The 24696-nt window shown below is 43.8% G+C and overlaps 1 protein-coding gene across 1 annotated transcript in view; it reads right to left on the bottom strand.

The window, feature by feature from the left end:
* The window catches only part of LOC310799052 (ferroxidase HEPHL1-like), a gene marked incomplete at its 5' end in the record, with an annotated part of 85583 nt that extends 61306 nt beyond the window's left edge, over window positions 1–24277 (bottom strand). Inside the window, 5 exons of the mRNA XM_083661620.1 lie at window positions 2406–2627; window positions 7760–7972; window positions 16721–16968; window positions 17938–18143; window positions 24113–24277. Coding sequence (XP_083517746.1) covers window positions 2406–2627; window positions 7760–7972; window positions 16721–16968; window positions 17938–18143; window positions 24113–24277 — 1054 coding nt within the window. The remainder of the gene's footprint in view (window positions 1–2405; window positions 2628–7759; window positions 7973–16720; window positions 16969–17937; window positions 18144–24112) is intronic.
* Window positions 24278–24696: the final 419 nt, after the last annotated feature.

The following is a 24696-nucleotide window of genomic DNA, read 5'->3' as shown; positions in this document are numbered from 1 at the left end:
TATAGACAAGTAACAGCATAGTACAAATATAGACAGAGTGTACAAATAAACATATAAAAGTATAGCCAAGTAACAGCATATGACCAAATATAGACAGTGTACAAATAAACATATAAACATATAGACAAGTAACAGCATATGTACAAATATAGACAGTGTACAAATAAACATATAAACATATAGACAAGTAACAGCATATGTACAAATATAGACAGTGTACAAATAAACATATAAACATATAGACAAGTAACAGCATATGTACAAATATAGACAGTGTACAAATAAACATATAAACATATAGACAAGTAACAGCATATGTACAAATATAGACAGTGTACAAATAAACATATAAACATATAGACAAGTAACAGCATATGTACAAATATAGACAGTGTACAAATAAACATATAGACAAGTAACAGCATATGAACAAATATAGACAGTGTACAAATAAACATATAAACATATAGACAAGTAACAGCATATGTACAAATATAGACAGTGTACAAATAAACATTTAAACATATAGACAAGTAACAGCATATGAACAAATATAGACAGTGTACAAATAAACATATAAACATATAGACAAGTAACAGCATATGAACAAATATAGACAGTGTACAAATAAACATATAAACATATAGACAAGTAACAGCATATGTACAAATATAGACAGTGTACAAATAAACATATAGACAAGTAACAGCATATGAACAAATATAGACAGTGTACAAATAAACATATAAACATATAGACAAGTAACAGCATATGTACAAATATAGACAGAATGTACAGATATACACAGAAAATAAGTGCTACACTACTACTAAACTGAAGGGGGGGTTGTGTGTGTGTGTGTGTGTGTGTGTGTGTGTGTGTGTGTGTGTGTGTGTGTGTGTGTGTGTGTGTGTGTGTGTGTGTGTGAGTGTGTGTGTGTGTGTGTGTGTGTGTGTGTGTGTGTGTGTGTGTGTGTGTGTGTGTGTGTGTGTGTGTGTGTGAGAGAGAGAGATCCGGAGCTAATCAGCAGGTACAGCGGTCGTGTGTGTGTGTGTGTGTGTGTGTGTGTGTGTGTGTGTAAGCGTGCGTGTGTGTGTGTGTGTGTGTGTGTGTGTGTGTGTGTGTGTGTAAGTGTGCGTGTGTGTGTGTGTGTGTGTGTGTGTGTGTAAGTGTGTGTGTGTGTGTGTGTGTGTGTGTGTGTGTGTGTGTGTGTGTGTGTGTGTGTGAGAGAGAGATCCGGAGCTAATCAGCAGGTGCAGCGGTCAACAAAGAGTTGATTGAGTTTCTGTTTGAAGATGGAAAGTGATGTCAGGGTTGTGAGTTTGAGGGTGCTTTGGAGTGCGTTCCAATCGTTTGCGGCTGCAAAGCGGAAGGAGGTGCGGCCGAAATCAGATCTGTATCTGACTGAGCTGGGGATGGTGAGCTTGATGTGCTCACTTGACCTAGTGTTGTATGCATTGGAGGCTATATGGAGGAGAGAGGTGAGGTAGTGTGGTGTCTTGCCTACTATTGTCTTGTATATAAAGTGATGCCAGTGGAGGGATCGCCGGGTTTTGAGGGAGGGCCAGTCTATCAGATCATAAAGTTTACAGTCGTGAGTGTGGAAGGGTGCGTTGGTGGCAAAGCGGATGGCCGAATGATGGCGAGTGTCCAGTTTCTTGAGGGCTGTTTCTGAAGCCGTTCTATAGATGACATCGCCATAGTCAAGAATTGGGAGTTCTGTCATTTTTTTTAGTTTGGCAGCGTGAGTGAAAGAGGCTTTATTGCGAAAGAGGAAGGCTATTCTGGCTAGTGATGTGAAACCTGATGTGATGTAACTGCATTCTGCGGACATTTCAAAAGAATTTAAGGATACAGACAGCATTGCTGCAAATTAATCATATAATTCATAGCAATGTACTAGGATAACAGAGATTGAAAATGTAGGGTCATCGGGGGCAGGGGATAGAAAATGGGAAAGGAAGAAAATTGGGATAAGTATTTTAAATTTGTATTCTAAATGTGCAATTCAGATTAAAAAACAAAACAATATTCCATAGCATAATGAATAATATCCTTGTGGTTAACCAACTTAATCCATGTAGAGTAGTTTGTTCACACTAGGCGCTTAACAGAAGCAGAGCTTAAGCTAAAGCCACGCTGAAGCTGAGCTCACGTTAAACCGGTCACACAAGAAGCACTCTCTTTTCCTCAGCGCCTTGCTCAGCGTGCCTTGACCCCACCCACAACTTCCATTGACTTCCTGCCTGGCAGCTTCATGCTTGACGCTTGGAAAATAGAACTGAATCCTGAATGATCGCTTCGGCGCAGCTTCAGCGTGGCTTGAACATTGCTTCGCCGTATGGTGTGAACGCCCTGTTAAGATCTAAACAATGAATATGATTTTTAAAAATGTCATCACGCACCATGCATCAGGTTTGACTTCTCAAAATCAGGATCTGCCCGGTTGACTCCGTCTGGATCAGAGCAGAAGGTCTGAATGTTGTCCTCCAGGTACCAACTCAGGCCTTCATTTACCACATTGAACATTAGGAACACATCCTGGTCCACATCATTACGCTCTGATTCTAGCACAGGCTCTGGTGTTGTCTGACCCCGGACTGGTTGAGAAATCTCCTTCAGGATGCCTGTGTGCACACAGAAACATGAGATAAACTGTGGGTGAATACTCTAAATACTTAGGCAATCATAAACTTCAGCTTTGTTTGCCCACTCAGAGAGGGGCTCCCTCTCTGTGTCGTCTTTCTCCCATTTTCTCTCTTTTTTTTTTTCTAATGAAGGTGTTTGTGGGAGTTCTTTCATGTTCTCATTGAGGACCTATGGTAACCTACGGTGTGCCACAGGGTTCCGTCATTGGCCCAATTATATTTTCCATGTACATGTTGCCTCGTAGGTACCTAGTTCATAAATACAGTTTAGGAATTCATTCTTATGCAGATCATAGTCAACTTTACATCTCCATCTAACCTAAAAATGACCTGCAAATACAAAATGCAGAGACATGCTTATCTCAGTCGAAGGCAGGATGACATCAAATTTCCTTCTACTGAACAAAACAAAGATGCTGATTCTTGGCGCAACAATTTTTTCTTTTAATTTTGATGGCTTTTTAGAGTATCACAGAGTCTCTTCATTAAGAATCTTAGTGTCCTGTTTGATCCTGACCTTTCATTTGAAATACATAAACTGCCCTTTTCATCTGCTGAATAGAGCTAGTATAACCAATTTATTATCCCATACAAATAAGACCTCTGCAATCCCAGGATACAGGTCTCCTGTCTGTTCCAAGGATAAAGATAGGCAGTGGGGCTTTCTGTTACTGATCACCATATCTCTGGAATAGTCTCCCAGTAATGATCGGAGATGCTAACTTTGTGGAACATTTTAAAAGCAGGATTAAAACATATCTGATGTCTCTAAGTTATGAGCAGGTCTAAGTAAGGATGGGTACCGAACTCGGTACTTTTACAGGCACCGACCGAAAGGGGGCGGTACTACCGAGTATCAGTTCACATGAAATAAAACGGTACCTCATTTCGGTACTTGAACGCATCTGAGTAATAGAAGAGAGTGGGTAAAATAGAAATTCCGACGGAACCTTAAGGCAACACGCGAGAGCGCGTTACGTCAGTACGTCACACACCTGAAACATCAAGAAACAGGACCACCCGAAAATGTGACTACACTTTACCAAGATAGACTCAGACAACACTGGTTGCAACATTTGTGATGTGAATTGCAAAGCTGGCCAGGGAAACACCTCAAACTTGAGGAAGCATGGTCAAACACAAGATATATTTAGCTAAACGCTGAAGACTATAACGTCTTAGATAGGCTGAGGGTGAATGAAGCAGATAGCCTACCGCACTGCAGCTAACGTTAGCAGCACCTCCTCAGCTGTAACGTTGAGAGAGGCATCGACTTCTACAACATCAGGTAACGTTATTTAATTAGCTAGCGTTAGCTGGATAAGTTGTTTCACTGCTGTTGTGGTTGTTAGATAACGGGGCTTTTCACTGTCTTCACAACGACTGCAAACGTTACTACGTTAAACGCTAACGTTACTCTTGCTGCAGTAATTGTCAAGGGTTCAACAGAACGTATTTCCTCAGCCTGTATAGTAGCTATCAACATTAAATAAAAAGCATTTGAGAGCTTAAACCCGTGGCTTTTTATTTGGCAGGGTTACATGTGCCATAATCTTTAGTAACATTTCTTAAAATGCATTAGAATATTTTTATTTTTAGGGGTTAAAGATAAAACATTTTTTTAATGAACATTAGGGCAAATATAATACGAAAAGCCAAAGGGTTAAGCTCTCAAATGCTTTTTATTTTATGTTTCTATGTGCTACAGAGCCTGAGATATGAAGGCTTTAGTGAATACCGACCGCTCTCTCTGAGAAGTTTGGATTATTATTTTTTTACAACTGTAATTTTTTTTGTTATTAGAGGGTGTAAAGTACCGAAAATGGTACCGTTTTGGGTACCGTACCGAATTCCAGGTACCGGTATCGTACCGGTATCGGTTCAAATGTGAACGGTACCCATCCCTAGGTCTAAAAGGTTATATAACAATGACCCACTGATATGATGCCCGTGCCTTTTGAAGTCACATAGTGACAGATACAGACGTGAGCAAACAGGGGAAAAATATGGGATGTCTGGGTAGTGTAGATCCAGTGTTGGGCACTACAAGTAGCGAAGCTATTTCTCAGTAGCTTGGTGGTAGCGTAGCTCCTTTTGAATCAATTCGCGTTTTCAATAGCGAAGCTATTTATAGACCAAGTAGCGCGGTAGCGTCCCACAAACACTAAAAGTTATTTCCCAGAGAAAACACATGAGCAAAGCTCCCAGGCAGCGCGGAGATCTGCCTTCTTCCAGCTGCGGTCTGGAATAGAAGAGGAGGAGGAGACAATGCTTGGTCAAGTGTAGCCGATAGCAGCAAGCACTTCCATATAAGGGACAAGTGTTCTCTTATCCTTGTTTTTACCATCCTTGCACTGCTAAACCCGCCCTACTCTTCCTCCAATTGGGTTGCGACATCTCCATTCACTCCAATGGACCAGTTTTTTACCTCACAAAAGTTCCCGGAAAGTTGAGCCTCCTTCCTGGCTATTCACTGGCTACATGTCACACATTTTGGACCTCCGCTGGTGCCACTCTCTTACTAGATTGCTCTGGGTTGGGTTTAGGCATGAGTAGTGACATAGTAGTTGGTTTAGGTTGGTAAGCCAATCAGAGGCAGAATAGGGCGGGTCATGCTGTCGGGAAAGGAAAATACACAGCCCGAGGGGAGAAGGGAGGAGAGGGGAAACTAGAGGAGAGGAGAGTTGAATTTATCCTGTGTTGAAGTCGCCAATAGATTATTTTTTATTGTTTCTATCACTGCCTTTTATGGGTTTATTTTGGAATTCTGTTTTTGAATATTGTGGCAGTGAGAGTTTTAGTTTGTTTTATATTAACCAATTGAATTGGGATTTCTTTTTAATTTTTGCCTGCCTATTTGTTTGGTGGAAAGTTTTTCTTGATCACGAGATAACATTCATTTGGCATGAAGTTGATTCAATGTAAAAAAGAAAAAGAAAAAAGGTAGCTTCGATACATGCAGCAACATGCTTTTGCCATGTTGCTCGTAGCTTAGCTTGCTACAGTTCTCTGGGGATAGCTTCAATGTAGTGAAGCTATATTTATTCTATAGTAACTGGCAGCTTAGCTTACTACATTTTCCAAGTAGCTTGCCCATCACTATGTAGATCTAAAAGCACTCGCCTACCACCGCGGAAACCCGGGTTCAATATCCCGGCAGCGGTATTTCCGGCTTTATCAGATGTTCCTACAGACACAATTGGCTGTGTCTGCAGCCAGAGTCGATACAGGCAATTGCTTGGGGCCCCAGGCCATTAGGCGGGGCCAGGAGAAAAGAACGAAGGGGGCTTATAGGGGAAGGGTTAATGGTCAAATAAAGTGCATGTGATTGTGTGGGATGAGGGGGCTGAGAAACTTTACTCCACATCAGTGACCGCAAATCCCTCCCCATTTCCAACCAATGGACGATTTGCAATGACAACTCCCTAAAGACGCCCCATGTCATTCCCGTCAAACTTGCATGATTCATCTACTTTCTCTTGAATTGAAAGTGAAAGAAGAACAATGAAGAAGTTATCTGGAAGTAAAAAAAAAAGAAGAAGAAGAGGATTAGGAAAAAGAAAGCCAGACAGTGGAGCAGAGAGGCCTACTGATTAGGCAATTCAGACTACAACAACCCCAACCACCACACCACCCAACTTTTCAGTTACTACCCTCAGGCTGCAGACTGAAAGTCCAAATGGCCCGGAAGAACAGTTAAAATAAATCCTTCATCCCATCAGCTGTGACTATCCTCAATAAGAGCCTGTTTAAATAAATCCACTAACCACCTGGCTGCCCCCTCATCCCACACAATCACACGCACTTTATTTTACCAAGAACCCTTCCCCTAAGCCCCCTTCCTTCTTTTAAAGCTGCATTCAGCAATGTTTTTGTTCAAATAAGTGTTAAATGGTTCTATATTCTGACAGCAATCACTGAAATAGAGTGTTTGCTCAGTAACTTGGAACCCCCCAAGCCCTGCATCCAGGGCGGACGTATCTCCACAACCGTAACCATTGGACAGTGGGAGGTCGACACCACATTTTTATCCAATGAGAGAAATGTTGACATTTTCTGGGAAACGGAAGGTCAAATCGCGATGCCTTCAAAGGCCTATGGCCTCTATCTTCCCCCTGGCCTTAAATTAGCGTTTATGGCCTGACGCAGCGCTATTAGTGGGCATGGTGTAGAATTATTCACAACTGTGGCCATTGGTGATCTGCAGTGAAGCAATCACATTGTTCGCTTTCAAGCTCCGATTCCACGGTGCGATCCAGTCCGGTCAGAAAAGCCCGACCAAAGCGCTGTGAGCTCCCACCTCCCTCTTTCATCCCCATCTGTTTCCATTATATACATTACATACATACAAATGCCCCTCAAACAAATCTCACAGCAGTTTAAATACAGCAAGCATGTAAATATGCTACACTATAGCAAAAGCAAACTGAGAATAATGTTCTAAACGCATCGGCTAGAAAAATATAGCCTATTTATAAAAATAATCGTGATGAACGCTGGTTGGAAGGGGCCCCTGGGAATTTTTGCCTAGGACCCCAACAGACTCTGGAATCGCCACTGTCTGCAGGTGGGAACCCGGTGGGCTATGTTAGCCTGGGTAAACCCAGCCTCCACGTGACCTCTATGTACTATCACGAAACTTACGCTACAGGCATAGCCTGTTACGTCACGTTGAAGGCTGAGTTTACCCAGGCGAGGGATATGTGTCCTGGTCGCTGCACTGGTGCCTCCTCTGGTCAGTCGGGGCGCAGGTTCGTGGGAAGGGTAACTGGGGAAGAATAGTGATTATAGCGTGATCCACTATGTGCTAGATCCTGCTGGTGAAAGAAGCGGCTGGCAACTGCACATGTATTGGAGGGAGCATGTGCTCTTCTACAGCTCTTCTACGGGGGGGGGGGGGGGGGGGGGGCAGGCACATTGTTTGTCATAGATTACTGATATTTGCATTCAGAGCTTTAAAATTGTATATTACATGAGGGGTTGATAAATATTTTTGTTTGAATGATGAATTAGTGAATAAAAAAATGCATTCTGAGCAAACGCTTTCTGATTTTAAATTAATATTGTTGTGTGAGCATGGGTTCATGGTATTTGGTCACATATCTTCATACCTTTTTTACAGGTGAGCAGTGCACCTATGAGTCCAGAGGAGATATCCTTAGGAGCTTCAAGGTGAGAGTGGTAGACCCAGGTCAGACAGTTGGCATCGCCATCTGTGGGTGCAAATTCTGGCCTGACCTCCCAGCGGTAGGTGTAGTTTCCTCCTGGGGGAACGGAGTCATCCTGCTTCAACTTGGATGATGTCCCATCTGGATAGAGTGCCCCTGGTGGACAAATGCATGAAGTCAGAGATTAGTGTTTCCTACACTTAGCTTTTTAGGGCTCATCGCAAAGGCGGTAATTTTGCGCTGGAATAGCGCCGCACAAAGCCCTAATTGTGGGCGTGTCGGGCCGCTGTGCTTCACGTCATCTCGTGCAAACTTCCATATAGGCGTGTTTATGCCTAAAACAGTACTCCCAAGTGTGAGATCATGACATGTCCACTTCTTTCTTGCTGAGTGCAAGGGGGCTACTGCGTGATGATGGTATCTTCGCCAGAGCGCAAAATGAGGGAGGCAGATGATAGGCTAAGAGGCACACGGCACGCCTGGGACACGCCTACACCTGTGTCTGCCCTTAGATTCCAGCGCAAAACTGGATGGTGGAAGGCAGCAGACGATAGCTTAAGACGCAGGGAAGAAAGCATAAGAGGTGCGCAAACGGCTGCGCAAACGATAGCGCCGTACGATGATAGGGCCCTTAGTGTGAAAAGCAATTTGGACCTGTCTGTTTTGATGTTAAATTGGTAGACAACAAAATGGTTATGTGTGTTGTAAAAGAACAATTTTGCCATTGATTTTATTTTTATAAGAAACTAAATTGAGCAGAACAATGCAGAACATATTCTACATGAAATATAGGATTTAAGAGAGAGAGATATAAGATCAACTTTAAATGGCCTTAACACTATAATCACAAACTTGATATTATTACTATTCAAAATCAAGGTGGTATCCATTTCTACTTTGGTCCTATCACTTTTAAGCTTTCAACTGCCACGTGTCATGTGTAAGTATGTATGTGCTATAAACACATAAATGACCTCACACATAGTGAAAGACAATGGATACACCAGTGAACTTTGAGTTCCTCATTTGTCACCTGACATGGCTTAACACAGAATTAGCTCAAAGAGCTACAGTAGATGACTGAGCTTTATCTAACAACTCAAAGATCTAGATGACAGAGCTTTATCTAACAACTCAAAGAGCTAGATGACAGAGCTTTATCTTTACCCTGTATGATTCCCATCCATCTGTGGACCAAGAGTTACTGTCGGAATTTTGAGGAAAAAAGTCTGAATTTTTAGATTAAAGTCAGAATTCTGCGGGGGAAAGAAGCACATGTGACATAGCTGACGATGTCACTGATGATATTATCGATGGTCTACCGGAATTTGAAATGTCTCGGGTCCCTAGATTTTTGTGACGTCAAAATAGGGTCACAAGCCCAAAAGGTTTGGGAACCCCTGCTGTAAACTGTCCCATTTCATCCTCATCATCTGAAATCATCATCCCTCAACAATATTGAGCAATTTCTCCCGTGTTTACTTAATGGGGTGTGTCCTAAAAATCTGGTAAAAAGTGAAGTATTTCGTCCTGTTGTCCGCATACGAGTACTTCTTTAGCAACGTTGCAGCATTGACTATTGCTAAAATTGATCAAATCTGCATGCCTTTACAAACTACAAATGGTCCTAAGCATAAATCAACAAATCACTAAAATTTGATCAGGTTTAGGACCTTGTCTACTTCTGTGGCTGTAGAAGGATTTGGTGGAGATTGCCGCCATCTTTTTTTGACATGATATAGTGTATTGGCTTCTACTAGGCAGAAGAAGTGTCTACACATGAGGACAACAGGTCTAAGTTCAGCAGAATGAAGTATTATGGTGTAGAAATGCCTGTAATGTCCCCGTATGAGGTCGCAGGGTCTCAGGAGGTTAGGCAGTGAGATCTGACATCAATATCAGATCAAGAGATGCGTCCTAGGCTGGTAGCTCACCTGGTAGCACGCATACCACGAAGGCTCATGCCCTTCGCACGCCGGCCGACCAGGGTTCGAATCCGACCTGCGGTCCTTTGCCGCATGTCATCCCCTCTCTCTCTCCCTACTGTCCTATATAAAAAATAGATAAAGCCCAAATGCCCAAAAATAATCTAAAAAATATATATGTATCTATGTATCTGATCGAGAGTAGAATTAGGAAGGACAGGAAATAAGAAAATTAAAGAAAAAACATATGGGTTCACTCACAATATGCATCTACAAGGGCTCTTTTATGTTTCTATTTCACTTGAGTTGAACTGCACTACTTTACTTTTTAAGTCTTATCTTGTGGATCTCTTGTTTGTATACTTTTGCACTTTTTTATAATAATAATACTAATACTAATAATAATATTAGTAGTGGCAGTAGTAGTAGTAGTAGTGGTAGTAGTAGTAATAGTAGTAGTAGTAATAGTAGTAGTAATAGTAGTAGTGGTAGTAGTAGTAATAGTAGTAGTAGAAGTAGGAGGAGGAGTATTTTACATTTACTCTATTTCTTATTACTCGGTAAAGCAGCTTGAATTGCTTGAGTGTATTGTTTGTCATGTTTATTTCGAATAATATGTAAACAAAACAGAGACAATATACGGGGCCTTCAAAATTACACGTTAATAAGTCGATTGAAATAGTATTATGAAATAAAGATGAAGGGGTAACAAATGTAGACATATTCGAAAAGGAGTGAGAAGAAGTATAACTTATTAACACCCACCCCTTTTCCACAATACTAAATTATTACATTTATACTTGTATAACAACACATACTATAGAAATATCCACATATATATACATATATATAAAAAAAAAAATATATATATATATATATATATATATATATATATATATATATATATATATATATATATATACATATATATATATATATACATATACATATATATATACATACATATATATATATATATATATATATATATATACATACACATGTATATGTACATACATACACACCAGAGGAGGTTTTTCCAGTGAGGCATAGTGGGATGGTCCTCCTCTATTAGATTGGGGATTTTATATAAAACAAATTATTAGCCACCGGGGGCACGGTGGCTCAGTGGTAGAGCTGTCGCCTCGCAGTCAGAAGGTCCTGAGTTCGATTCTCGCCTGGGACACTGCGGGCGCTGTGGTTGTGTTCCCCCCCATATCTTCAGTGCCTACTGCCCAGGTGGGGTATCTCGTCGTAAGGGCCTTTCTGTCTGTGTGGAGTTTGCATGTTCTCCCCGTGCTCCCCCAGGGGGGTTCCTCCGTATATAACCCCCCCCCCCCCCATTAAAAAACATGCAGAAGATCAGATCGTCATCGTCATCCGACCAGTGACGACAACATCCGAAGTTGGTCCCCGGGCGCTGTACGAGAAAGCGACCACTGCTCCTGGCCTGCCCCCCGGAGGAAAGGACAAAGCCAGGATGGGTTAAATGCAGAGGACAAATTTCACCGGCCACCGTCAGCATGTGTGTGTTGTGGCCGTCCGTGCATGTGTTGATGTGTGTAATCGTGTGACAATAAAGACGGGCTTGTCCGTCTGAAATCGTCGTTTTTTTTCTTTTTCTTTTTTTTTTTCTTTTTTCTTTTTTTTTTTATAATAAAATATCAATCAAATGTGTTTTTTCTTATGTGCAGACGCTCATTTTTTCATTCATTATATTCTTAAAATGCTTCAACAACAGTGACCTGTAGGGCACTGATGGAAAGGAGAGCTCCATGCAGACGAGTCACTCTGGCCCTGGTCCCAGCCTGGAGTAGGTAGATTAAAAAACATTCGCCCTGTGGGCGTTTATTTATTTGGTAATTTATCTAATGAAAAAATATGATTGGTTGAAAAACACTTGCAATTCACAGAGAACACGTGAGAGTGATGTGTTTTCCAACCAATCAGATTGAGCTGGAGCGGAACACGCCCTTAGCCTGGTGAAATCAGGTGAAACCTAATTGGTTGTTGTTGGATAGATTGCTAAGATTGACATTCTGTATTGTCCAATGCTGAATACATCTGAAAATCTTGTTGAATCCACTCCATTGGAAATGGAGGAAATGAAGACCTGACAGGCTAATAGATAGATTTACAGACAGTAGCACCTATATTGTCCCCTTTCTCTTTTCCTATGTTTTATATTATCAAGCAGTAGGTTAGCTCACAAGCCAGACAGTCGTTGCATTGTATTACGCAAGCGCCTCAACGAGTTTAGAAAGGGCAGCGTGGTACATGGAGGCTCAGAAGCAAACACTGGGATAATTTAACCTCATCGGCTGCACTCGCACGGCTACAGACAGCATGGATATTCAAGTAAGTAAATTAAGTTCGAGTTATCCGGGTCTTCTACTAAATTTGGCGTCCACCAAGCAGTGCTACTTTTTCGTATTATATTGTTTTATGCTGAATAGCCCGCCATTTGGCGATATTAACTCATTGGCTGCCAGCCACTTCTGGAAAACGGATGCTCCCAGTGCCAGCCCTTTCAGAGCGTTTTCAGTGATTTCTCAAGACCCACAGAACATTGTGTGATATTACTATGTAAACACCGAACACGCCCAAAGAACGATGAGACTGTCTTGTATCATCAGCAAAAAAAAAGTTTATTGATATCATTTTCCGTTCTTTAGTTATCAGCAGTAGAAGATAGGTTGTTTTCACCAAAAACAGACGTTTCAAACTAGAAGCTGAGATAATGAGCCTTTTGTGAAATGAAGCATTTCAAGCACATCACTGACTCTGAAGCTAATATTTTCTGATGTAGTGACACCTCAAAAATAATTTCCTTCAATAAAACAGCGAAAACAAAGGAATTTTGATAGCAAAATAATATTTTTTAGCTGCAACCAGCAGCGCTGGCCCCTGCGTGCGCAGACCCTACACCTTCTTGCTGGTCTTGATTTACTGCTGGTGGGCATCAGATATTCTAGCTTGTGTTTGCCAATCTGTCCATCGAGCCTGCTGTCTGGGTTGGTGTTGTATGCTGCCCTGCGTGCCCCACCCCCCTCAACTGCAAACCCCTCCTCCATGGGAGTGTCTCTGGTGGCTCTCTGCTGCGTTTGCTCTGCACTGAAAAGTGCGCTACACCCAGCTTTTTCACAGCGCTCCGCCGTTTTTGTCGCCGGCTCCCAGCGCTTCCAGCTGAGAATAATGTAACTTTTCAGAAAGACGCTGGTGTCGGGTGCTGCTTTTCTGGCAACTAATCATGTGGAGGGGCTATCGCAGCGGAGACGGAGGGGCTCAATTGTGGGAGCAGATTGGCTGCTGTTCACAGGCACAGCTAATGTTATGCTTCATGCATATCGATGCATACCGATGCGGTTTCCGTTTCCCCATGACTTCTTCTCTGTTTTTTCCTCATCTTTCTCTAATCTGGAGAGCACTGTCGCCACCTAATGGGTCCGTAAAATAGCTTATACACCTTCAACATCCCCCATATTTTTACAGGAGATGCATCAGGCTTTGATCCACGTCCCACCGTCAAAAAACGCAATTGACGACTTTAGTCGTCATTGGCACTCTACGTTACTATTTGAATTGACGACTTTAGTCGTCATTGGCACTCAATGAGTTAAACTCATTTTTTACTGAATTTGGCAGCGCGGAACGAAACATGGAACGAAACACGGAACGAAACATGCAATGGAATGAAACGAAACTTGTAGCCTATGTTGGACGTAGTGAAGTGTTTTTGATTGATTTGTTCATCCATCAAACCTTTTACTGACAGACTAACTGTAGCCTAAATATCTTACTTTATTTTGAGGTGCATTACATTGCTCAGCCAGAAATTATTCCCACTTCAACTCTCTTTCTCCTGGGTGCGCCTAACGTTAAAATGCACCAGATGACAATCCATCTTATTTGTCCTCAATCTGCATTGAAAATGTGTGAAAATTCACCTTCTTGCAACAGGTGTAGCATAAGCTAGTGGTTTTCAAAGTGGGGTCCCCAGCAAAAAGGTGGGATTAATCTATGTTCACTATAATTCCATCCATAAGTAACACAATCACAGAATGTATGACTATTTTGGTCATGGGTTTCATTAATGTCTGTGATAAAACATCTAAAAGCAAAACTCTTATCAGATGGGGGACCCTGGAACAAAATCTTATCTATATGGGGGTGCGTGGTGTAATTTGTGTGATTGAATTAAACTGAAATTAAGTTTGATGTTGCCTGCTGTAACAGTGTGGATCTATAAAGCGGTCTGTAGCTAATGATTTCTATTGATCTTGTATCCTTGAAGGAGACTGGTGCTGCTATTGAGATTACATTAGGGTATAGGAGTGACATATTTGGGACCCGTTTCTGGCCTACCTTGATGAGGTTAGGGGCGGTGGGTGACTTGCTCAGCTGGTTTGTCTTGGCCCCTTGTATGGGAACCCATATTATGCTTTTATAAGCATGTAAGCACCCTTATATGGGTGGTAGCACCATATTATAATTGTCAATCAATAGTATGCTTTGCTTTGTTTTCCAGCTGTGTCTGAGCTTTTGTTTTGTTTTGTTTGTATGTTGTTAAAATCTGTCTTCAAACTGCAAAAGAGAAGAAAAAAAAACGCCCAATTTTTTTTCGTTTTTTTTTCCGGAGAACCGTCCTCCCCTATTGCCAAGCTCACCAGCCGCCACTGATACACACATACATAAAACACTAGTCATATAGTAATACGTAATATGTATGAGATGTTCTATAATGCTGCTTTGCCTTGCCTTGCCTAGCAGATTTGATCACTTGATGTTTTGACTCCTGAGAGGCTGTTCTGTTCTGTTCTGTTCTGTTCTGTTCTGTTCTGTTCTGTTCTGTTCTGTTCTGTTCTGTTCTGTTCTGTTCTGTAGGCTACAGAACATTTGTCCTGTCTGAATGACTCACAGAATGACTTACATTTCGGAAATAGGGCAGGACACCATTCATAACCTGTTTCAAGGAGGAAACAAACATTTGAGAGCACTGGAAAATGCCCAGAACAGCAAGCATCTCGCTAATATGGTGGGGGATGGTGGGGTATTACATAACAGATTTGCAGAGTTCAGAATACTTAAGACAGTGCATCTGCCAGAATAGAATACCAGTGAAAGTGAAAATGAAAGTGTGCCAGCCAGGTCACACTTTGTACACACATCCTTTTGCACTGATCTAAAAGAACTGTTTGTGTCATTGCAATTTTTTCCCCCATGTCATCTTCCTGTTATGCGAGTCAGTCTGGCCCCGAAGTGGAAGAGTAGGAGAACTTATCTAATCTGCCCCAATGAATCTCAGTCAAGCATCAGGTAACGAAAAAACCTGATACAAGATAAGAATTCATATCCCTTTGTGTCTGAATATGCAGACACTGCTTATTTGAGATGTGAGCCATGTCAGGTCAGTGTCGTAAAAGAATGCCAAAACTACAATGAATGTCCACCAGCTAAATCCCTTGAACATCGATCCTGTACGTCTATAGTTATTTTTATTCTACTTTTCTGCATGATTTTTTAAAATTACATTTGATTAAACTTTTGGAAGCTTTTGGAAGCTCCAAGAAGAAACAAATCAGAGAAATATCCATGTTTGTTTGACCAAAACAAGTGTTTTGATCAAAGCTGGGTTAAATAGCACACTCCCTTAAAGTGTAACTTACCCCCAAAACACTTTTTTTCAGCTTTTAACCAATATATATGACTTTGGGGGTGGCGTGTGAAGAATTCTGGTCAGAATTTCCACATTTGAGACCAAACTGTTACCATTGTACCATTTGCATAATTTTCAGCCGCATAAGTGACCTCTATGGGTTCAGCCCTGCTTTTCTTTTGCCCTCAAAACTGCACAAAATGTGGTACAATCTGACGTCACGTTGTACCCAAAGACTATGGGATTTCAAGATAGTAACTCCCCTACTCCCCCTGTACCCTTTCCCAGCTCCTCACAACTCCAAGCCTATTCCCATGATGTCACAAGCATTTTCCTACCAATATGGCGCTACAATACACACAGCTCATTGGCTGTTTGTGTCACTTGACCTGCATGTTAATCACCTGTTAATTGATTACAATCGCCTGTTATTTTCCTACCAAGATGGCCATGTGGTGATGTAACATAAATACTATCAATAAAAGTCACTATAATCATAAATAGAAATAAAAGGAAGGAAATTGCATTTTATGTTGCTGTAAATCATTCCCAACCTTGTTCATACTAAGGAGCCCTAATTTAGTTCACATTGGGGCCATGGACCCCCAATATGATGAGATTTGGTTTCTCAGATACAAATCAGATTTATTTTTATTTTTTATGTAGCCTAGATATGATTTTTGCAACCAACTTGCCGCAGTGAGTGTGTGTTGTTCAGACTATTTGTCAGTGAGTGAATGGATGCTGCTGCTGCTGCTGTATATTTATGGGGGGGGGGGGGGGGGGGTAAGTCCCCCTTTAAAGGAATTTGCGAAGAAAACAATTTAACTTAAAGTGATGGTACATTTTGCCAGAGCATTTCACATGTTAGAATGTGTATGTGTGATCAGTCCACATTGACTTCTTCAGGTATCTGTGATGTCACTCACTTGCTTTCATAAAAAAAAAAGTCTTAAATGTCATCCAAACAATGGTAATGTGATGTGAAATTATGTAATTTACCTTTATACCTTTTGCATCACATTTTGTCATGATTTATTAGGAGAGATCATTTCTAAAACTCTATATCCATTTAGGAAAGAAATCCTTTTAATTCCTCATTTAATATTCTTTAAAATATATTACTACGGATCCTATAGCCTAGCTATCATTGTGTATCAGTCTGTGTCACTTTTGTCAAGGAGGTATCTAATTTGACATCAAAACTCTTCCAAATACAAAAGTCTTAGTAGTGTCTCTTTGATGCTGTGTGTGTGTGTGTGTGTGTGTGTGTGTGTGTGTGTGTGTGTGTGTGTGTGTGTTCTGTGTATCACTGTACATTACCCTCTGAATCCTTCTCATAGAAGACTCCATGGGGATGCATGGAGTAACTCCTGTTGTTTGCAAAGTTCTTCAGGTGGACCACGATGACATCATCAACCTCGGCCCGCAGTATTGGCCCCAGGAAGCCCAACCATTTAGGCCGGGGGGCCTGGAAACGGTATGTGGCATCCGTGTACTGCCGGAACATCGCCTTCTTATACGAACTGCCGATGCGATGGCGTCCTCCCACCAAGTAGTCAGATGCATGTCTGAGAACAGATATGGATGGAAGGACAGCAGCAACGGCATAAATTTCATCTTAAAACACACAGAAACTAGCTTGTATGCTGTCATTCTTGCTGGTGTCGTGGTGTGTTTGAGAACAAATTTCTCCTATCTGTTTTGCAGCTCTAACAATTAAACATGTCATTGTGATTACATGTTGCTACAGGCTAAAAATGTTGCTACAGGCTAATAACCTGTTACTGGAGCTGTTGCCACCATAGTTGTGCTACAGTAAATCCAATTCACAAACAAACAAAAATCTAGAACAGAAAGCATTGCATTTACAGGGACCAGCAGCAGATTACAGATAACCTTGGTGACGGTCTGACTTCAGGGTGTTACTGACCACCTGGTCATAGGAATTTACTGACACACCTCAAAGTATTTGTGCTGCATATAGCTACAGGTAAGTGAAAGTGATGGAAAAGGCTAAATTGTGCAATGCTAACAATTTGGGTTATGCTTCAAACATCTCTTTAAAACTATGGAATAAGGAAGCTATGCCTCAAATGTGCCTACACCACTATCATACCTGAGACAGACTGGCAATGAGGCAGGAAAACATTTAAATTGTTCTACAGTTCAGTGACAATTATAATACTGAAAGAAACGAACAACAGCCAATGAAGCCTGCAACCTCATGAAAGAAGACAGTCACTAATAATCATGCCTCATCATATTTGAATCTTGGCTTCATATAGTAAAATAAAAAAATATTGCCCATGAAGTATCACTTTCATTGAAAGTTTTAATCAACAAGTCTGCCTTTGTCCCTTGCGTTTCTCGATCACCACACACAGGCTATCTGTCAGCCTACTACACCCCATGCGAGGTTGAGACAGGGCGAATCAACCTGATGATCACTTTTCACACTAGGTCGCGCATGGTCTTCTTCCTATCCGCATGATTACATATTTTCAACACATTTAAAGTTGACCCTGGCTCAAACTCACTTGTCGTTCGCGACTTCGTGGGCGTTTATGAGGTTCCTTCCACTTGGTGCGTAATCCCAGACGTCCTCAATGATTCCCACATAGTAAACTCTCTCCCTGCGCGCCCCTTCCGCGAGGGAGGAAAGAACAGCCAACAAACTCAACAGCTTCAACGTCCCTGCCATGATGTCCAAATGATTTGTCCCGTTAGATGCAGGGCCGAGTGTCTAGCGGGGGTTTGGCTTCAAGAGAGGAAACATCCGTTGACTCCCCATAAGCAGCACGTCAACACTGCGCATTGCATTGCAGCGGGGGCAGCAGCATTATGAAACTCTGGCAAAACACTCGCGCTATTCAGCAGAGAGCAGTGACGGCGACCTGGTGTGGTACAGTAGCTATAGGCTATCTACCATATCAGACCAGACGTGCAGGGATACTCATCTCCTCAGGCTGTTACATTCCTACAATACAAGAATACAATTCCTATAGAATTAGCCAGCCTATAGGCGAAATACATCTGCCTCTTTTGCTTTATTCATCACTTGTTTGTAAAAAAAAAAAAAAATACGCTTATGCCTAAGTGACTTAACTGTAGCCTAACTCTCCAACCAACTTTAAATCCCCTTGGCTTTGCTTTAATTCAGTCGACACAACTGTACTTAGCCTACTGTAGGTCTACTACCTGGGGGAAAGTAGCCTATTGGCTACGTAGCCGACGCACCATTGCAGAATTTCTCTTGCACACATTTCATAACTGGTAGGCAGGCCTGATTATTTAGGTGTAGGCATATCAACAGCCTACCTAATGATGAGTCACTTGATGCGGTGCTGTTTCACTGCTTTAGGTGAAATGGACATTTATAAGCACTAGTGCAGTGCCCGTTCCCCCATGCACCACCCCGTGGGCGCTTCCCCCCCGCACACACACTGCACTCTGTCAGGTCCCCCTAAGGCTAAGCGCAAGTTTGAAGACGATCCGACAAACGGTTCTCGAGATACGCGAAGGACAGACATACAGACAGTCCTGGAATAAGTCCAAATTGCATGAAATTCCGCCGCACTACTTCGAGTTCCCAGGAGCACACTCTCCAAGTTTGAAGTCAATCGGATGAATGGCTATCGAGATAAACCGCTTTTTGTGTTGCCAGTAGGTGGCGCTATGCCAAATTACATGGAATTCAGCTCCCTGCACTCCGTTGAGTCCCCCTAAGCGCACTCCCAGAGTTTGAAGTTTGAAGTCGATCAGATGAATGGTGTGGTGTTTGAAACCAAGTAGCTTAATGATAAATAAAATTGTGCAAAAAAAAAAAAAAAAAAAAAAATGTGTGCACTGTGAGTAGAGCAGAGTGCTCTTAATTGGTTAATACTCAATTGGTGTAAGCTGATTGGCTGCGCCAAGATCAGAGCTAGAGCCGCCTGATTCTGGAATGTTCTGTCCAGGTGCCTTCCAAACTGAGTAGACGTGTCTTTGGCTCTCTCACTGAATAAAGCATTCTGAAGAGACCTGTTTCAGTCTAGTGTTGATTTGTTCCCTTGAAACTAAACCTACAAACATTCTGTTAAGACACAACAAATGGCTATGGAGATCACTGGGTGGAAACGGCAATGGAACCCTATGGAGCCTGAGTTTGAGCGTCTGAGTCTAGCCGGCTGACACTGTTTACAATTTAAAAACTGCGACAGTGCACACAACTTTAACATGACATATTATACATCAAACTCTTGAACTAATTCTGCTCTCACTCAGAATGTCAAAATATAAGTGATGATGTGATGTATACTTTTTGAGATATTAACGTTTGTTTGGCACAACTCATACTAGTTCACTGACATTTGGAGATTTCTGTATAAGAATTGCATTTTTTGGTGATTGGGTGGCGAGCACTTCTGTTCTGGAAATTGGTCAGAAACCCTTATTGTTAGTATAGATAGGAAAGCTCTACGTCCCCTGAATGCCCTATAGGGCTGTAGGGCCGTGGTTGTAAAGTTTCACGAGGCTGTCATAATAGGTCACAATAGGTTATTTTATAAGTGAAGATAATTCACGCATGAATACAATTTGGCTCATTGAATCCACAAGAGTCTCAGCTTTCCAGTCATAGCTATAATTTATGCAATTCCAAGAGTGTTAGGGCCGCCCCAGTAACATAAATATTCAAATAGAAAAATAGGTGAAAATAACATAATGCAGGCAAAAGGCCAAATGGGTTTGAACAAAAACGGCATGGAATTAGCATAAACTGGGCGTGTCTGGAAAGGGGAGACTCGTGGATACCCAGGACCCATTCTCATTCAGATCTCTTGAGGTGAGACTGATAGGACAAGGGACCACCTTTGAAAATGCCCATGCCAGTTTTCCCCTTTTGCCTAAATTTGGATTGGTTTAATTCAAGAGAATGAATGGCACAATGTCATTTTGTGAGCTGGGTAGTTTACCCGCACTGAGCCGGTGAGTTATAGGTGTGAGATGTGTCATTTTCCAAACATCAGAGGATCAGGGCGACACCTGCTGACCGACTGCCTGCAGTACAAGTAAAGAGACCAAGCGGGGGGTAAATTGATGCACTCATGCCTTTACTGTACAAATTCGGGACATCCTAGTCTCACATAGTCAGACCCACCATCGACGTCATCAAGCTTATCTACGGCTGGCACTGCTGCGAGACTATAGGGACACCCTAACTAGATACAGACACACAAAGAATTTGCCTACAACAGTCATTAATAGGCTCTATGGGATTCCTCTTTAGGGGATGGGATTGTTGAGGTTCCTAACTCTAATAATCACAATACACTACACTGGACTCCATGTGCAGCAGTGATACATGATTGATTGATTGATTGATTGATTGATTGATTGATTGATATTTTTATTTAAGTGTCACTGAAAATTCCACTAGCTTCCATGCCACTGATGTGCCACTAGCTGCCACTGTCAGGTCACTGACATTCCACTAGCTGCCACTGACAGGTTACTGACGTTCCACTAGCTGCCACTGACAAGTCATTGACGTTCCACTAGCTTCCACTGACAGGTCATTGACGTGCCACTAGCTTCCACTGACAGGTCACTGACGTGCCACTAGCTTCCACTGACAGGTCACTGACGTGCCACTAGCTTCCACTGACAGGTCACTGACGTGCCACTAGCTTCCACTGACAGGTCACTGATGTGCCACTAGCTGCCACTGACAGGTCATTGACATTCCACTAGCTGCCACTGACAGGTTACTGACGTGCCACTAGCTTCCATTGACAGGTCATTGACGTGCCACTAGCTTCCACTGACAGGTCACTGACGTGCCACTAGCTTCCACTGACAGGTCACTGACGTGCCACTAGCTTCCACTGACAGGTCACTGACGTGCCACTAGCTGCCATTGACAAGTCATTGACGTTCCACTAGCTTCCACTGACAGGTCATTGACGTGCCACTAGCTTCCACTGACAGGTCACTGACGTGCCACTAGCTGCCATTGACAGGTCATTGACGTGCCACTAGCTTCCACTGACAGGTCACTGACGTTCCACTAGCTTCGACTGACAGGTCACTGATGTGCCACTAGCTGCCATTGACAGGTCATTGACATTCCACTAGGTGCCACTGACAGGTCACTGATGTGCCACCATGTGCCACTAGCTGCCACTGACGTACTCCACTGACATGCCACTGAAATTCCATTAGCTTCCACGTGCCACTAAAGTGCCAGTAGCTACTGACAGGGCACTGAAGTTCCACTAGCTGTTTTGGAAATTGTAATCCCTTATACTTTACTGCCCATTGCCCAACACTGACTAGCTATCACTGCGACTGTGTGTCTGCGTGTGTCCCAAAGTCTATACAAACTCCAATATATTGTAGCGTTCCTGGTATTGAAGAGTTAGAGGCTTCTTGCTGGTACAAGGATCTTTATTCACAGTTAGTTATACAACAACTCTAGGCGGCTGTCACACCGATAGCTAGCAGCTATTCCCTTAGGCGGTAACCGGAGACTGACACGCATGCCCAGTTCCCCCCCGGAAAAAAAAAAAACGATTTCAGACAGACAAGTCCGTCTTTTTATTGTCACACGATCACACATCAACACATGCCTGCGGCCACAAACACACTCATGCTGACGGTGGCCGGTGAAATTTGTCCTCTGCATTTGACCCATCCTGGCTTGTCCTTTCCTCCGAGGGGCAGGCCAGGAGCAGTGGTCGCTTTCTCGTACAGCGCCCGGGGACCGACTTCGGGTGTTGTCGTCACTGGTCGGATGACGATGACGATCTGATCTTCTGCATGTTTTTAGTGGGGGGGGGTTATATACGGAGGAACCCCCTGGGGGAGCACGGGGAGAACATGCAAACTCCACACAGAGAGAAAGGCCCTTACGACGAGATACCCCACCTGGGCAGTAGGCACTGAAGATATGGGGGGGAACACAACCACAGCGCCCACAGTGTCCCAGGCGAGAATCGAACTCAGGACCTTCTGACTGTGAGGCGACAGCTCTACCACTGAGCCACCGTGCCCCCCCCGTGGAAGTGGTCCCACAAGCATAGTGTTCCTCTGAATAACACTCCCACACACACGTTCCTATCTGTAGTTGAGACACTACCACTGCTCACCGTTATATGTGTAACACTGATTCGCTACATACTCCCCGCCCAACAATAAGTCAACGCCCACGTTGACACCACACCCACACATCCCCTTGTACCAAAAACATTCCAGCATCTTTATTTCTTTTTTTTTTTCTTACCCACTCTTGATGTTTCCTGTCTAGCTTTTCCCACATATTCCTTCCCCACAATATCTCATGCCATCACACATCATTTCTTTTTTCTTTTTGACAACATTTCCACACCCTCCTCCTTTTTTTTTTTTTTCAATATAACTCTGGAGAACTATATAAGTTCTCCAAATGTCCTGGAGCCCGTGTCTCTCTCCGTGGCCGTGTTAGTCTCTGTGATTCTGCCTGTGGGGCTGATCCCACCTGCAGTGTTTCTGAGACTTCGAGCCCCTGGGTGGTGGCCGTCAGGTCATAGCCGGACGCCCCTCCCTGTGGAAACAGTTCCCTTCTTCTAGCACGTCTAGGTGAAACCGCTGTGTGGCCGAGATCTGGGGGAAGGGTGCACCCCCCTCGGTACGGGGCCAACCTGTCTCGGTGGAGTACCTTCCTGCCACCACGTGGCATCTGCACTCGGTACACCACCTCCCCCATTCTCTCCAAGACCCTGCATGGGCCTGTCCAGTGACAGTCCAGCTTGGGGTTACGCCCTTTCTTTCTCTGGGGCGTGTACACCCAGATCAAGTCCCCCCCTGGAAATGGTTTCCCTTCGCCCTCACGTCATAGTTCCTCTTTTGTCTCATGCCCGCTTTCTCTAGCTGGCCTCGAGCGAAGTTGTGAGCGGACTCTAACCGATCTTGTAGCCTCCTGGCGTACTCTCGCCCCGGGGGTGCATCCAGTGCATCTGGTGGTTTGCCGAACGTCATTTCTGTGGGCGTCCTCAGTTCTCGGCCTAACATGAGCAGCGCGGGTGTGCAGGAGGTGGACTCTTGGGCGGCAGATCTGTAGGCCATGAGGATGAGAGGCAGGTGCGTGTCCCAGTCTTTCTGGTGCTCCTCTGTGAGGATGGCCAACTGCTTTTTCAGTGTCCGATTGAACCTTTCTACCAGGCCATCGCTCTGGGGGTGCAGTGCTGTGGTACGCGTCTTTTTAATGTTCAGTTTCTCGCACATGGTGGCGAACACTCGTGACTCAAAGTTCCTCCCTTGGTCACTGTGGAGTGTCTCCGGTGCTCCGAACCTACTGAACATACCCGCCACCAGTGCGTCGACCACCGTTCCCGCCTCCTGGTCGGGCAGCGCATATGCTTCTGGCCATTTTGTGAAATAGTCCATGGCGACCAGGACGTATCGATTTCCATCGTCTGTGCGCGGAAACGGTCCCATCACGTCCACCGCCACCCTCTCCATGGGCGCTCCTGCTGCTAGCTGCTGGAGCGGTGCGCGAGACTGGTCTAACGGGCCCTTGTACGCTGCGCAGAGGTCGCACCGTCGACAGAAATCCTGCACGTCTCTCCTCATCCTCCCCCAATAGAACCCCTGCCTCAGACGGCGGAGTGTTTTGTTTACACCGAAATGTCCGGTTCCATGTGCAGTTCCATGACCGCTCCTGCACACCGCCTCTCTCAGCGTCGCCGGTACTACCTTCCGCCACTGGCTCTCTCCCGTCGCTGGTTCCTTCCAGGACTTCATCAGTATGCCGTTGCTCAATCTCAAGGTGTCGAACTCTGACCACAGCACCTTGGTTGCGTCGGTGACTCCGGCCACCTCTTCCCACGGCGGCTTTTGGCCCTCTTCTACCCATCGCATTACTGGCCCCAGCTCTAGGTCATTCTCCTGATGGGCCCTCCAATCTGCCGCTTCTGCCACCTGTAGTGCCTTGCATACGGGTCCGTCCCCCGTATGGTTAGGGCATATCCTCGCTTCCTCTTGGAGCTCTCTCTCTCTTCCTTCTCTCTTTTCGCAGTACGTACACCCTCTCTCTGCGCAGGGTCGTCGTGACAGGGCGTCTGCGTTGACGTGGTGCGCCCCTGCCCTGTGTTCTATGGTGAAGTTGTAGTCTGCCATTTTCTCTAACCAGCGGCACACTTGCCCCTCCGGCTCTCGGAAGGACCACAGCCACTGCAGCGCCGAGTGGTCGGTCCGTATGGTGAACCGAGGCTGTCCCAGGAGGTAGTATCTAAAGTGTCGTAGTGCCTCTACTATGGCGAGGAGCTCCCGGCGGGTGA

Source organism: Poromitra crassiceps, assembly GCF_964638095.1.
Source record: "Poromitra crassiceps genome assembly, chromosome: 27".
Lineage (NCBI taxonomy): Eukaryota > Metazoa > Chordata > Actinopteri > Beryciformes > Melamphaidae > Poromitra > Poromitra crassiceps.
The sequence above is the reverse complement of the archived record's forward strand: the minus strand, read 5'-3'. Positions and strand labels throughout refer to the sequence as shown.